This window comes from Centroberyx gerrardi, chromosome 21, assembly GCF_048128805.1.
Source record: "Centroberyx gerrardi isolate f3 chromosome 21, fCenGer3.hap1.cur.20231027, whole genome shotgun sequence".
NCBI classification, from domain to species: Eukaryota; Metazoa; Chordata; class Actinopteri; order Beryciformes; family Berycidae; genus Centroberyx; species Centroberyx gerrardi.
In genome coordinates, this window is record NC_136017.1 from 820,423 (window position 1) to 835,422 (window position 15,000).

Consider the following 15,000-nt stretch of genomic DNA (forward strand, 5'->3'; position numbering starts at 1 on the left):
TTCGCTGGTGTAGAATAATATGAAGTTTTATTTGTTGTGTCAGTAGATGGTTATTCAAGGGATTCTTGCTTAGGAAGCTGTGTTTCTATCTGATGTGTGTGTGTGTGTGTGTGTGTGTGTGTGTGTCAGATCAATAAGCTGCACCTGTGTAAGCCTCTGATCAGAGCGATTGACAGCTCCAACCTGAAGAACGACTACAGCATGGCCCAGAGAGTCACGTACAAATACTACGTGGGCCGCAAGGCCATGTTCGACAGCGACTTCAAACCAGGTGCAGTTCAGTTTCCCACACACACTTTACTCAGAGAGAGAGAGAGGGAGAGAGAGAGAGAGAGAGGGGGGGAGCGAGAGAGAGAGAGAGCGAGAGACACAGAGAGAGAGACAGACAGACAGAGACAGAGAGAGAGGTTCTCAGGTGTTACGTTAGAAGACGTGGACACGGTGGATATTTTACGAGCATGGACCAGGTAAAGCACTGACCGCCACAAATGTTCTTTTTTTTCACTATTTAATCGTAGAACTCCGTGTAGCGCTTTGATTCGCTCAGCCCCTAATTGCTCCACGCGATCTCTCTCTCTCTCTCTCTCTCTCTCTCTGTCTCTCTCTCTTTCTCTTTCTCTGTTCTCTCTCTCTCTCTCTCTCTCTCTCTCTCTCTCTCTCTCTCTCTCTTTCTCTGTCTCTCGCTCTCTTTCTCTGTTTCTCTCTCTCTCTCTCTCTCTCTCACTCGCTCTCTCACCGGACCCGTCTGTTCGCCTCCCACTTCACACGCGTGAGGGAGATTTTTTTTCCATGCCAAGAAGACGGCCGACTGAATTCCCGAAAAGAAGAACTAACAGTTAACGTTACTCGGAAACCAGCTGAGTTTCCCAGATTAGCACGCTGTATAGCCTAGCTGCTAGTCAGTATCCAGTACTGCAAACTTATCTCTCTCTCTCTCTCTCTCTCCCCCTCTCTCTCTCTCTCTCTCTCTCTCTCTCTCTCTCTCTCTCTCTCTCTCCCTCTCTCTCTCTCTCTCTAGCGGAGGAGTATCTCTCGTTCTCCTTCCAGCATTGTCATCGCTCCAGTCAGAAGAACAAGAGGATGATTCTGATCTACCTGCTGCCCGTTAAGATGCTGCTGGTCGGCAACTCTCCTTCACTCCTCTCTGTTCCTCCACTTCTTTACTCGTTTAACTGTTTACTCTTTACATCTGCTCATTTATGTGATTTGCCAATGCACACCCAGTCTACATCCAGTTTACTTCCAGTTAACACGCAGTAGTTTAAATCCATTTTACATCCAGTTTACACCAATTTTACACCCAGTTTACATCCTGTTTACATCCTGTTTACATCCTGTTTACATCCCGTCTGCATCCAATTTACATCCAGTTTATTTACACCCAGTTTACACCCAGTTTACACCCAGTTTACATCCAGTTTACTTCCATTTTACACCCATTTTGCATCCCGTTTACACCCAGTTTACACCCCGTCTACATCCAATTTACATCCAGTTTATTTACATTCAGTTTACATCCGGTTTACACCCATTTTGCATCCAGTTACACCCAGTTTACACCCCATCTATATCCAGTTTACATCCAGTTTACGCCCAGTTTACACCCAGTTTACATCCAGTCTATAGCCAGTCTACACACATCTTATATCCAGTTTAAATCCAGTTTACACACAGTTTGCTCCCAGTTTTCACCCTTTACACTAATGCATTATGGGTGCAGGGTAAATGGCTCCCAGTACACCCAGTTTGACTCCAGGTTGTTGTTTCAGGGCCACATGCCGACCCACCAGCTCCTGAGGAAGTACGACCTCATGCAGTTTGCTGACGTCACCAAAGCTGTGAGGTAAGCAGAGGGTTGAGGGTTCAGTTCCCCGTCCCTCCGTGTCTCTGAATTATTTAGTGTATTAACATTATATTCCGTAACTATACGTCTCTCATAATGTCAGTGAGGGGAATCTGCTGCTGCTGAACGAGGCCTTGGCCAAACACGAGACGTTCTTCATCCGCTGCGGGATCTTCCTGATCCTGGAGAAGCTGAAGATCATCACCTACAGGAACCTCTTCAAGAAAGTGTGAGTTGCCGGGACTGCGGGTCGTCGGTCCCGATCCCCGGACCGGAGGAACGCTCCGTAGTTACAGCGCCTGCAGCGGGTTAGGGTCCGGGTTCGGGTCCGGGTTCGGGTTCGGGGCGGGACGGCGGCTCAGTGGTTCGTACCGACTCACAGCAAGAAGGTCGTGGGTTCGAATCTCCGCCCCGGTCCTTTCTGTGTGCAGTTTGCATGTTCTCCCCGGGTTCTCCTGGTTTCCTCCCACAGTCCAGGACCTGCGGGTCAGCTGGACTGAAGACTCTTAACTTTTGACACAAACTACCTGGATTCAGACCAAGAGCGTTTTCACACCTGATACTCTGTTTCCTGGGTTCGGGCCGAATGCGAGAATGATGCACTGTTTAATTTTCGCTTTCACAAAGGCAAAAAACAAACGGTCCAGAACTTGTAAACAAAGTCATGTGGTTGGAAATGTTGTTCGATTATTGGTCAGACGGTCGGCGGGTAAAAATACAACAGAACTCCTGTATGATACCTGACGCCATAGAGTCCAAACCAAGGTGGGAAACAAGTCATTTAGTCTGTTATTTAGTCCTAAAATCCTAATTTTCTTAAAATAAGTGAACAAATCTGACAGTAAAATGAGATCATTTCACTTGTTTCCAATGCAAATCATCTTGTTTGAAGAGTTCAGTAGAATCAAGAGTCATTTCCTTGACAGCAGTGCAGTGATCTGCCTTATTCTGACTGGTTTCAACAGACTGACACTCTGTTCTAGAAAACTCCTGAAACAAGTGAAGCTGCAGTGAGACAAGTGGAGTTATCTCTCCTCACTGCAGAATGTTTCTCTTGTTTAAGAATAAGATCTGAAGGCTGAATATGAGACTAGATGACTTGGTAAGATGGGTTTGATTCAAACTCAGCTGTAGTGAAAGCCCTTAAGTGACCTCGGGTGATCCCTAGTCAGTTCTGTTATGTTCTTGTTACCCCTCTTGACCTCTGACCCCCCTGCTGACCCCCCCCCCCCCCCCCACAGGTACCAGCTGCTGCGGACCCACCAGCTGCCTCTGGACGCCTTCCTGGTTTCTCTGCGGATGATGCAGCTGGAGGAGGTCGACCTGGACGAGGTGCAGTGCATCCTGGCCAACCTCATCTATATGGTGAGCACACACACACACACACACACACACACACACACACACACACACACACACACACCCTGAGCCAATATACAGTAGATTAGTAATTTAGCTGTCAATTAAGACAAATAGTATTTTCCTCCTTTTGTTTCTTATAACTGAGTTTTAAGACTCAATACGGGACTAAGTGACTTGTTAAGATTTGCTGTGCACTGTACTTGCAGATAATTTTGCTAGTTTTAAGAAATTTCACTCTGAGCTCTAATTTATTAAAACCAGTAAAAGTGATCTATTAGTCCAGTGAGAGAATTGGACTAAAAACATCCTGAAATAAGCTTCAGAAGTCTGGATAGAAGATGAAATCACTTCAAAGGCAATTTCAGCAAGATTTTTTGCTCTTTTTTTTTTACATTTTCCATCCCTTTAATGTTAATTGTTTTTTCCTGCTATGAGATATTTTTAAATCAGTATTGCCAAACCTCTCATTCACTCCCATTCAATTCCAAACAGCGTAGAAATCAACTGTTTAACAACTATTTAGACAGTTTGTTAGTGTAAAACAACTCAGACCAAGGAAAAATATCAAATAGCTCCTAACATTTTTTACAGTGTGCTCTGGGTTAAAAACTACTGCTGGAATTAATATTCAACTCCTCTTTTCTCTCCTCCTCTCCTCTTCTTCCCCCTCTCCTCTCCTCTCCTCTCCTCTCCTCTCCTCTCCTCCTCCTCCTCCTCCTCTTCCTCCTCTCAGGGTCATATTAAAGGATATATTTCCCATCAGCACCAGAAGCTGGTGGTCAGTAAGCAGAACCCCTTCCCCCCCCTCTCCTCTGTCTCTTAGACTACATTACCCACAATCCCCCTGCTGCAACGCTCCCCAGTCCTTCCCGGAAATGTCTTTTTTTTTTTCTTTTTTCTTTTTGTACTGTAAAAAATGTTGAATAAAACAGATGCTGGTTTGTAAAGCATGTATCTGACTCAATTATTAAATTAATTGGTGCTAATTAGTTGCCAATATTAATAATGAATAGATTTTAATTTTTTACAGTGAATGGCTATTTGGTGGTATTTTGTTTGTGCAAATTCCACCATGATGAAAACTGAACTGATTGTCCCGCAATGCATTGTGGGTGTTGGAGTCTTTATTATCAGAACAGAAGTTCAAATCTCAACACATCAGCATGTGGCAGATTTCTTTAAAACGATGTTTCTGACCAACCTGCAGACTTCCAGCTGGATTGATTACTTTGATGATTTACAGGATTTTACAGTGAGTTTAATTTTATGTGCAATTTTTATGTGAAATTTTAATATTTACCAAGTTAACTAATAAAATTCCATTGACTGCTGTCGGTGTAAGCAGCAGGTCACAGGTTTGATCCCTGCTGAAGAATCTCTGACCTCTGACCCCTCTGGTGAAATGTGGACATGAGAAACTAACTCCTCATTTCTCTGTTTGTGCTCTGGTGATTGTGGCGCTCTTAAATTCCTAAAAAAAAAACAGGTTTCCCACCGGTCATGGGATGCCTGGAAAGTCAGGGAAATTTGATAAATTCTCGGGAGAAGTCTGGGAATATCGGGGAGTTTTCCAAATCCGTCACTTTACAGGAATCTAGCAGAATGTGTTTTGGAAAGTGGAAGGTCATGGAATATCAGAGCCACAGTGGGAAGCTGCAGTAAGACGGACCGCTGTGTGGATTCAGTTCACTTCAGACCTGAAACCAGCTGCTGAACGAAGAAGTGAGTTTGTCAGGAGAGGATATGAACTTTTACTTTTGTGATTTTTATTCACAGTGAAGCAAAAACTTGACAAAATTCTCATTTATCACACTATCATTACTTTCTTCCAGAGGTTTGACCAAGTCAGTCCCAAGTCTAAATGTAGAACAGCAAGTCAAGTCAGAACAAATCAAGAGTCCAGTATCAATTTAATATCTTAAAGAAAACTAAATATCTAGGACTTTTCAATGCAATATGGTTTTAATAGGATAAAAACTTGGTAAGAGCATCATGAGTTTGATTTCTATAATCAGTTTCAACTTCAATAAATTCAATCATTCCATACAAATTCAGAAAACAGAATTTAAATTCAGTCGTCCGCTGGAACAAATCTCATCACTTTCAATCTAAGTCATTTACACAAACACAAGATCTCAAGTCAAGACTTTAGAAACCTTTTCAAGTCATCAAAGTACAAGTCAGAGTCAAGTCCCAAGTCACCAGAACCCAAGTCAAGTCAAGTCTCAAGTCTTCTCTTCATGCATCAAGTTGAGTCTGAATCAATCTCAGTCAATTAAAACTTTTTATTTTTTTGACACGTTAGCAGGTAAGTTTTTACAGTTCATGTTTGGGGGGGGGGGCGGGGGGGTCTGGTTAGCGTTCCTCAGGATACTGGCTGACCTGTGAGGTCATGTGATCCTCAGCCAGCTCCAGCCTCTGTCTGATCCAGGCCAGGTAGCGGGACAGTTTGGTGAACACCAGGCCTCGCTCGCCCCGCTCGCCCCGCTCGCCTCGCCCGCCTCGCTCGCCGCCGCAGTCTGCAGGCGAAGAGATCAGCAGGCCGGTCAGGAACACCGTCCCTCTCTCCGCCGTGGCGACCGGCGTCCCCGGCAACAGACCGCACCACCCGCCGCTGACCTCTGACCTGGAACCGCCGCCGGCCTCAGAGGGGTTCTGTCGGCCATTTTGAATCGCTGATCTGTTTTGGTTCTCGGTTTCTGTTTGGAGCCGTCTGCCGTTGCGTTTTTCTATTTCATCGTGGCGCTCTGCTCCATTTTGGCTCTTAAGAGTTCCATTTTGGCCCTGTCGGCCATTTTGACTCATTTGGGCTCCATTTCGGCTCTCAAGAGTTCCATTTGGACTCCCCTGGCCTCCATTTTGTCTCTGATGGCTATTTGTGCTCCTTAGGGCTCTACCTTGTCTCTCAGTTCCTGTTTGCAGCCGTTTGTCATTGTGCCTTTCACCTTGATTCTGCCTCCCTCCTCCATTTTGGCTCCTCATGCAGAACATCTTGTTGCTGATTGGATGGGAGACATTCAGCTGACTGCGACACTCGTCCAGCGTCACGTAGGCCAGACTCCGGGGGTCAGAGGTCGTTCTCCCGTCCGGCCGCCCCCCGGCGAGCCCCGTCCTCCCGGAACGCATCAGGACGTTCTCGCTGAAATCCTTGGTGGGCAGGCAGAGATGGGAGAGGGCGGGGCCAAAGGTCAGGGGCCTGGCCAATTGGAGGAGGACCAGGTCGTCGTCGCGGCGATCTCTGCGGAAACGGCTGTGGATGAACAGAGCCTGAACAGAGACGAGGACTGCTGAGGCTGCGTGACCTGAGGGAGAGGAAGTGTTGGATTTATCATTATTATTATTAGTATAAATGTTTTTATTAGTAGGGGGGGGTTACTGTCCAGTTCCTCACCGGCTCTGACGTGGAGGCTGGAGGGTCGGAGGTCGGCTCCTGAGCCCGGGAAGAGGCAGCGGGCGGCGGTCAGGACGGAGCGTCGGCCCAGCACCACCCCCCCGCACAGCTCCGCCCCGCCGCTGTCCACCAGGGACACCTGGAGACAGAAACCAAACGCACACCACGGCCCTGGTCACTGTCTGTAAATGACTGTGCAGCTGTTGTTCTTTCTTCTTGGTTTGTTTACCTGCAGTTTGGATCATTATTTCAGATGAAATCCAGGTTGTTTAGTTTGGGTTTGGCCACACAATTTGTTCACTAGTTTGTATTTATGTGGCAGAAAACCTTGTGCTAAAAAGCCTTTACTTAGTATCATCCCCTGTCTTCCATATGGACATTTTAGTGGTATTAATGGAGAGTTTATTGGTTAATAAGAATCTGTTTTGAGTTTAGTTGAAGGATAAAAACAACAGATGCACAGAAAGACAGTTTGTCACAGGAATCCATTTAGACCAGTCAAATAAATTAAACTTTTGCTTGGAATTTTTAAGTGAAATTGTACTTTTGGTCGCAACAATAAGACTGTTTACACTTTGAATTCAATTCAAAGAAAAAGCGATTGAATTACATTGATGTGAGAGCGAAGGGGAGCTGGTGGTGCGATGGAGACGTCCACCACTACCTGGAGCTGGGGCGGGGGGCGAGTCCCCCCGACCTCCACAGAGATATGAGCAGGGGATTATGGGAGAGAAAACCACAGACTGCTGAACTTTTACTGAACATTGGAAGTTGTTTAGGTGTTTGTGCTGAAGGACTGATGAGGCGGCCGCCAGGCGTCGAAGAACCAAAAAACCTCAAAACACACATCTAGTCTCTGTATGGGACCTGTCTAATATCTGTATGGGACCTGTCTGTGACTGTCTGTAGCAGCCAGTATGGATTCCAGTCCTGGCAGCAGCCTGTCTGTTGCTCTGGATCTCTTTGCAGTCTGTCCACGCTGTATTTCTGTGATCTGCCTGTAGGAAGGGCCAAGCAGGTGGCGAGGTGTTGTTCAGTAGCTGCTGTCATTGGGAGCCGCTCAATATGAGGAAGAGCTGCTTTTTATACCCATGAAGTGGATCCTGTCTGTTATCCTTCCTGTCTGTTATCCTGTCTGTTATCCTTCCTGTCTGTTATCCTTCCTGTCTGTTATCCTGTCTGTTATCCTGTCTGTTATCCTTCCTGTTTTCATCCTGTGTGTCTGCAACACTGTGGCTGCCAATTAGGCACTTCTGTAACTGACTGACTCAATATCTGACTGCATTCATACTGTTTATGTCCTTCGTATGCTTGTATTTATGTGGACATAAATAAATGTGTGTGTGTGTGTGTGTGTGTGTGTGTGTGTGTGTGTGTGTGTTCATCACATGTTTAGAAAAGACTAAACTAAATTAAACTGAACTAACAACATCACTGTGATTGTTTAGGAACATACATTGCATGGTGATTGGTTGAGAGAGGTCATACCTCACTGTGATTGGCTGGGAGGGACCTACCTGCCAGGGACAGTTCCCATGGCGACAGATTGGTCCTGTTGCGGTCAGCTTGTCAGAAACTCTTCCACATGGAAACTCCACTGGTGACACACAAATAGTTTCAGACTTTTATTCTAATATTTCCACTTAAGTTCTAGTGTTGGAGCTGGTTGCATTATATTTAACACTGTTTATATCCTGTTTCTCTTTGCTGCTGTAACGACTCAATTTCCCCACGGAGATCAATAAAGTTTCATGTTTGATAATCATAATAAAGATAATCACATCTATGGAGCCCGCCATGTGACATTGGAAAACATATTTTATAGTGTAGCCACGGTTCAGTAAAGTGTGTGGTAAGATATAGGTAAAGTGTGGTAAGATATAGGTAAGTGTGGTAAGATATAGGTAAGTGTGGTAAGATATAGGTAAGTGTGGTAAGATATTGATAAAGTGTGGTAAGATATAGGTAAGTGTGGTAAGATATAGGTAAGTGTGGTAAGATATAGGTAAAGTGTGGTAAGATATAGGTAAAGAGTGGTAAGATATAGGTAAGTGTGGTAAGATATAGGTAAGTGTGGTAAGATATTGATAAAGTGTGGTAAGATATAGGTAAAGTGTGGTAAGATATAGGTAAAGAGTGGTAAGATATAGGTAAAGTGTGGTAAGATATTGATAAAGTGTGGTAAGATATAGGTAAAGTGTGGTAAGATATTGATAAAGTGTGGTAAGATATAGGTAAGTGTGGTAAGATATAGGTAAAGTGTGGTAAGATATAGGTAAGTGTGGTAAGATATAGGTAAAGTGTGGTAAGATATAGGTAAAGAGTGGTAAGATATAGGTAAGTGTGGTAAGATATAGGTAAGTGTGGTAAGATATTGATAAAGTGTGGTAAGATATAGGTAAAGTGTGGTAAGATATAGGTAAAGAGTGGTAAGATATAGGTAAGTGTGGTAAGATATTGATAAAGTGTGGTAAGATATAGGTAAAGTGTGGTAAGATATTGATAAAGTGTGGTAAGATATAGGTAAGTGTGGTAAGATATAGGTAAAGAGTGGTAAGATATAGGTAAAGTGTGGTAAGATATTGATAAAGTGTGGTAAGATATAGGTAAGTGTGGTAAGATATAGGTAAAGAGTGGTAAGATATAGGTAAGTGTGGTAAGATATTGATAAAGTGTGGTAAGATATTGATAAAGTGTGGTAAGATACAGGTAAGTGTGGTAAGATATTGATAAAGTGTGGTAAGATATAGGTAAGTGTGGTAAGATATTGATAAAGTGTGGTAAGATATAGGTAAGTGTGGTAAGATATTGATAAAGTGTGGTAAGATATAGGTAGTGTGGTAAGATATAGGTAAGTGTGGTAAGATATAGGTAAAGTGTGGTAAGATATTGATAAAGTGTGGTAAGATATAGGTAAGTGTGGTAAGATATAGGTAAGTGTGGTAAGATATTGATAAAGTGTGGTAAGATATAGGTAAAGTGTGGTAAGATATAGGTAAAGAGTGGTAAGATATAGGTAAGTGTGGTAAGATATTGATAAAGTGTGGTAAGATATTGATAAAGTGTGGTAAGATATAGGTAAGTGTGGTAAGATATTGATAAAGTGTGGTAAGATATAGGTAAGTGTGGTAAGATATTGATAAAGTGTGGTAAGATATAGGTAAGTGTGGTAAGATATTGATAAAGTGTGGTAAGATATTGATAAAGTGTGGTAAGATATAGGTAAGTGTGGTAAGATATTGATAAAGTGTGGTAAGATATTGATAAAGTGTGGTAAGATATAGGTAAGTGTGGTAAGATATTGATAAAGTGTGGTAAGATATTGATAAAGTGTGGTAAGATATAGGTAAAGAGTGGTAAGATATAGGTAAAGTGTGGTAAGATATAGGTAAGTGTGGTAAGATATTGATAAAGTGTGGTAAGATATAGGTAAAGTGTGGTAAGATATAGGTAAAGAGTGGTAAGATATAGGTAAGTGTGGTAAGATATTGATAAAGTGTGGTAAGATATTGATAAAGTGTGGTAAGATATAGGTAAGTGTGGTAAGATATTGATAAAGTGTGGTAAGATATAGGTAAGTGTGGTAAGATATTGATAAAGTGTGGTAAGATATAGGTAAGTGTGGTAAGATATTGATAAAGTGTGGTAAGATATAGGTAAGTGTGGTAAGATATTGATAAAGTGTGGTAAGATATAGGTAAAGTGTGGTAAGATATAGGTAAAGAGTGGTAAGATATAGGTAAGTGTGGTAAGATATTGATAAAGTGTGGTAAGATATAGGTAAGTGTGGTAAGATATAGGTAAAGAGTGGTAAGATATAGGTAAGTGTGGTAAGATATTGATAAAGTGTGGTAAGATATTGATAAAGTGTGGTAAGATATAGGTAAGTGTGGTAAGATATTGATAAAGTGTGGTAAGATATAGGTAAAGTGTGGTAAGATATAGGTAAAGAGTGGTAAGATATAGGTAAGTGTGGTAAGATATTGATAAAGTGTGGTAAGATATTGATAAAGTGTGGTAAGATATAGGTAAAGAGTGGTAAGATATAGGTAAGTGTGGTAAGATATTGATAAAGTCTGGTAAGATATTGATAAAGTGTGGTAAGATATAGGTAAAGTGTGGTAAGATATTGATAAAGTGTGGTAAGATATAGGTAAGTGTGGTAAGATATTGATAAAGTGTGGTAAGATATAGGTAGTGTGGTAAGATATAGGTAAGTGTGGTAAGATATTGATAAAGTCTGGTAAGATATTGATAAAGTGTGGTAAGATATTGATAAAGTGTGGTAAGATATAGGTAAGTGTGGTAAGATATTGATAAAGAGTGGTAAGATATAGGTAGTGTGGTAAGATATAGGTAAGTGTGGTAAGATATTGATAAAGAGTGGTAAGATATAGGTAGTGTGGTAAGATATAGGTAGTGTGGTAAGATATAGGTAAGTGTGGTAAGATATTGATAAAGTGTGGTAAGATATAGGTAAGTGTGGTAAGATATAGGTAAGTGTGGTAAGATATTGATAAAGTGTGGTAAGATATAGGTAAAGTGTGGTAAGATATAGGTAAGTGTGGTAAGATATTGATAAAGTGTGGTAAGATATAGGTAAAGTGTGGTAAGATATAGGTAAAGTGTGGTAAGATATAGGTAAGTGTGGTAAGATATAGGTAAGTGTGGTAAGATATAGGTAAGTGTGGTAAGATATAGGTAAAGTGTGGTAAGATATAGGTAAGTGTGGTAAGATATAGGTAAAGTGTGGTAAGATATAGGTAAAGTGTGGTAAGATATTGATAAAGTGTGGTAAGATATAGGTAAAGTGTGGTAAGATATAGGTAAAGAGTGGTAAGATATAGGTAAAGTGTGGTAAGATATTGATAAAGTGTGGTAAGATATAGGTAAAGTGTGGTAAGATATTGATAAAGTGTGGTAAGATATAGGTAAAGTGTGGTAAGATATAGGTAAAGAGTGGTAAGATATAGGTAAAGTGTGGTAAGATATTGATAAAGTGTGGTAAGATATAGGTAAGTGTGGTAAGATATTGATAAAGTGTGGTAAGATATAGGTAAGTGTGGTAAGATATTGATAAAGTGTGGTAAGATATAGGTAAAGTGTGGTAAGATATAGGTAAAGTGTGGTAAGATATAGGTAAGTGTGGTAAGATATAGGTAAGTGTGGTAAGATATAGGTAAAGTGTGGTAAGATATAGGTAAGTGTGGTAAGATATAGGTAAAGTGTGGTAAGATATAGGTAAGTGTGGTAAGATATTGATAAAGTGTGGTAAGATATAGGTAAAGTGTGGTAAGATATTGATAAAGTGTGGTAAGATATAGGTAAAGTGTGGTAAGATATAGGTAAAGAGTGGTAAGATATAGGTAAAGTGTGGTAAGATATTGATAAAGTGTGGTAAGATATAGGTAAAGTGTGGTAAGATATAGGTAAAGTGTGGTAAGATATAGGTAAAGTGTGGTAAGATATAGGTAAGTGTGGTAAGATATTGATAAAGTGTGGTAAGATATTGATAAAGTGTGGTAAGATATTGATAAAGTGTGGTAAGATATAGGTAAGTGTGGTAAGATATTGATAAAGTGTGGTAAGATATAGGTAAGTGTGGTAAGATATAGGTAAGTGTGGTAAGATATAGGTAAGTGTGGTAAGATATTGATAAAGTGTGGTAAGATATAGGTAAAGAGTGGTAAGAATCTTAAATAAATTTTTCGGATGGAGACCTGGAGACAGAGAGAGAGAGAGAGAGAGAGAGAGTGAATGAGAGTGAGACAGAGAGAGAGAGCGAGAGAGAGAGAGAGTGAGACAGAGACAGAGAGAGAGAGAGTGCGAATGAGAGTGAAACAGAGAGAGAGAGAGAGAGAGAGAGAGAGTGAATGAGAGTGAGACACAGAGAGAGAGCGAGAGAGAGAGAGTGAATGAGAATGAGACAGAGAGAGAGAGAGAGAGTGAATGAGAGTGAGACAGAGAGAGAGAGCGAGAGAGAGAGAGAGTGAGACAGGGTGTCGTACCTTCAGGCAGACAGCTCTGTCCGTCTGTCTGCAGTTTGAATCCTGCTGCACACGAGCAGCTGAAGGAGCCGAAAAACAACGAGCAGAACTGATGACAAGCTGTAGGACCTTCAGTAGGACACTCTGAGAAGTCTGACACACACACACACACACACACACACACACACACACACACACACACAGAAACTATGATGACATTTCTACCTGTGATGATGATTTATTTATTTTATATTTACATCTGATTCTCTGCTGCTGCAACGACCAAGTTTCCCCACAGAGATCAATAAAGCTTCATCTAATCTGATGTGATCTAATCTAACCTGATGTGATGAGTTGCGGCGCGGTGGCCGGTGTCCCTCCCCCTCCCAGTTCTCCCCATCCTCCCAGTTCACAGGTCGGTCCGTAGTAGGGGGGGATGCAGGAACACAGGAAGTCCCCCGACTTGTCACTACAGCTCCCCGCATGGAGGCAGGGGTTGGGATGACACTTGTCCCGACCTGGACAGAGACAGGCTGACTGACTGATCGATCGATTGATTCACAGATACATACTGTACATGTATACATAAAGTAGATGCAGTCAGACAGACACAGATTGATTTACTGATTGATTGATTGATTGATTCAGACAGACCAGATCAAAGGTGTTTTGTAGGAAATGAAACTCACCATGGTAATTCTTCCAGAAGGCCTTCTGTAGAGAAACACAAGATCGACAGGTTAAAGCAGAAATGTCATCATCAATACATTTTCCACCTGGATCCTATATATTTTTATACATCTTTATCCAAGATCTAGTCAGTTGCTTCACTGCAGCTTCACTACACTTCACTACCAAATGTTGTTTGACTTTTTGACTCTTCCAACGGACTGCATTTGGCTACTTTTGCTTATTTTCGGCTATTAAAGTAATCTCAAGCAAGCCTGTTCTGTTTTCAGTAAGTGGGCGTGGCCACAATCGTAGACGCGTCCCAATGTTCAGGAAGTAGAAGTCGCCCACCTAAGGTTGAAAGCAACAAGTTCACACCTCTTCTCTGGGAGTTGCTGAGAGGAGGCTGGGGTCAGTTCATGAACGAACCCATCAGTTCCAATTCAACTGGGGAATTGGAATTGGAATTGGAAAAAAAACAACTGGAACTGGAAGTGAATTGGAATTTCAGGAAGTTTAATTGAATTCAATGAAAAGCTGGGTGACATCACATCCAACTCCAGCTGCAGGAACTGAACCGCAGTTTGCCACGCATTCTCACCGGATGCTCAGAAATGGACGCAGCGTGGTCGAGAGGCATCCTGGGAAACGTAGGAAATCCCTGACTGCAGTAGAAGTCAACGAGGCAGGTTGAGGGAAAGTGGGTTCATCAAGAAAGTCAATTACAACACTTCTTTGAAATCATTCTTTAACCAACATATTGTCTTTGCAAAGATGATATTTTTGTCAAAAACGACTGACATTCTTGGTAAAGTCAGTAAATACGCCCAGCATCAGTGTGACTGAAAATAACATCAGAGCGGCCAGATACATCAGTCACTAGTGATCGGTTCGGGGAAAATCAACCCCCCCCCCCACACACACACACACACACACACACACACACAGAATACGGCTAACATGGAGGAAATGTCAGACTGAATAATGGAGTTGGAAAGAAATGGTCCATTCAGTCTGAATATCAGGCTGTGGTGTGATACTATCAGTTTCAAATTTCTTGCTTATTATTCTTATTATCGTATCAGTGCTGACCGTCTTGGCGGTGTTCTCGAAGTACTCCCTGGCCTCCTCGTAGCTGCACATTTCCTCGTAACACTCCCGCTCCAGGTCGCCCTGCAGGATCTCCTCCACCAGGAACGAGTTCGCCCGTTTGGAGCGCAGGAAGACGCTGCGGGCCTGAGGCGCGCCGCGGAAAACTGACGACGCACAACAGAGAGCAGCCGCTTTAAATCTGACACCAATCACCACAAACCAGACTCCTTCATCAGCTTTACAGGAAACCATTTTACACCAGAAAAAGTTTGATCAAAATGCACTTTTTGGGTTTAATAATTAATAATTCATACTAAATAATCTATTGATTCCTATGATGTAATACATCATGTTAAGGCTCTAGGTGCAAAGATCAATAAAAAACAATTTAACAATTTTAAAAATACTGACACTTGAAAACTTTTTGTTTTCACAGTCACAATGAATTGAAAAATGACTTTTTCACCTTGTTAGCTAATTTTCCATTTCATCATATACACCTATTTACCAGTAAATGCAAAAAAATGCAAAAGACACAATTTTTATTTTCTTGTATTTTTATATCAAAATTCCATTACTTTTACTTTTACTTTTACCATTACTTTGAGTATAATGGTGACATCATACTGTACCAGGAGGCATAAATAAAAACTCCA

General features: G+C 41.8%; 2 protein-coding genes across 3 annotated transcripts in view; one reads left to right on the forward strand and one right to left on the reverse strand.

Annotated features, from left to right (window-relative positions):
* pcid2 (PCI domain containing 2) overlaps positions 1-4,152 on the forward strand; it is an 8,876-nt gene extending 4,724 nt beyond the window's left edge. For both annotated transcript variants that reach the window (XM_071909330.2, XM_078291100.1), the window contains exons 10-15: positions 130-271; positions 1,019-1,119; positions 1,770-1,843; positions 1,947-2,072; positions 3,085-3,208; positions 3,939-4,152. In XM_071909330.2, coding sequence (XP_071765431.1) covers positions 130-271; positions 1,019-1,119; positions 1,770-1,843; positions 1,947-2,072; positions 3,085-3,208; positions 3,939-4,028 — 657 coding nt within the window. In that variant the 3' untranslated portion in view covers positions 4,029-4,152. The remainder of the gene's footprint in view (positions 1-129; positions 272-1,018; positions 1,120-1,769; positions 1,844-1,946; positions 2,073-3,084; positions 3,209-3,938) is intronic.
* Positions 4,153-5,560: 1,408 nt separating this feature from the next.
* LOC139919552 (vitamin K-dependent protein Z-like) overlaps positions 5,561-15,000 on the reverse strand; it is a 10,543-nt gene continuing 1,103 nt past the window's right edge. Inside the window, exons 2-9 of the mRNA XM_078291226.1 lie at positions 14,345-14,508; positions 13,273-13,297; positions 12,925-13,101; positions 12,605-12,727; positions 8,114-8,193; positions 6,582-6,735; positions 5,716-6,489; positions 5,561-5,670 (exon numbers count right to left, since the gene is read on the reverse strand). Of these exons, the coding sequence (XP_078147352.1) occupies positions 5,561-5,670; positions 5,716-6,489; positions 6,582-6,735; positions 8,114-8,193; positions 12,605-12,727; positions 12,925-13,101; positions 13,273-13,297; positions 14,345-14,508 (1,607 nt within the window). The remainder of the gene's footprint in view (positions 5,671-5,715; positions 6,490-6,581; positions 6,736-8,113; positions 8,194-12,604; positions 12,728-12,924; positions 13,102-13,272; positions 13,298-14,344; positions 14,509-15,000) is intronic.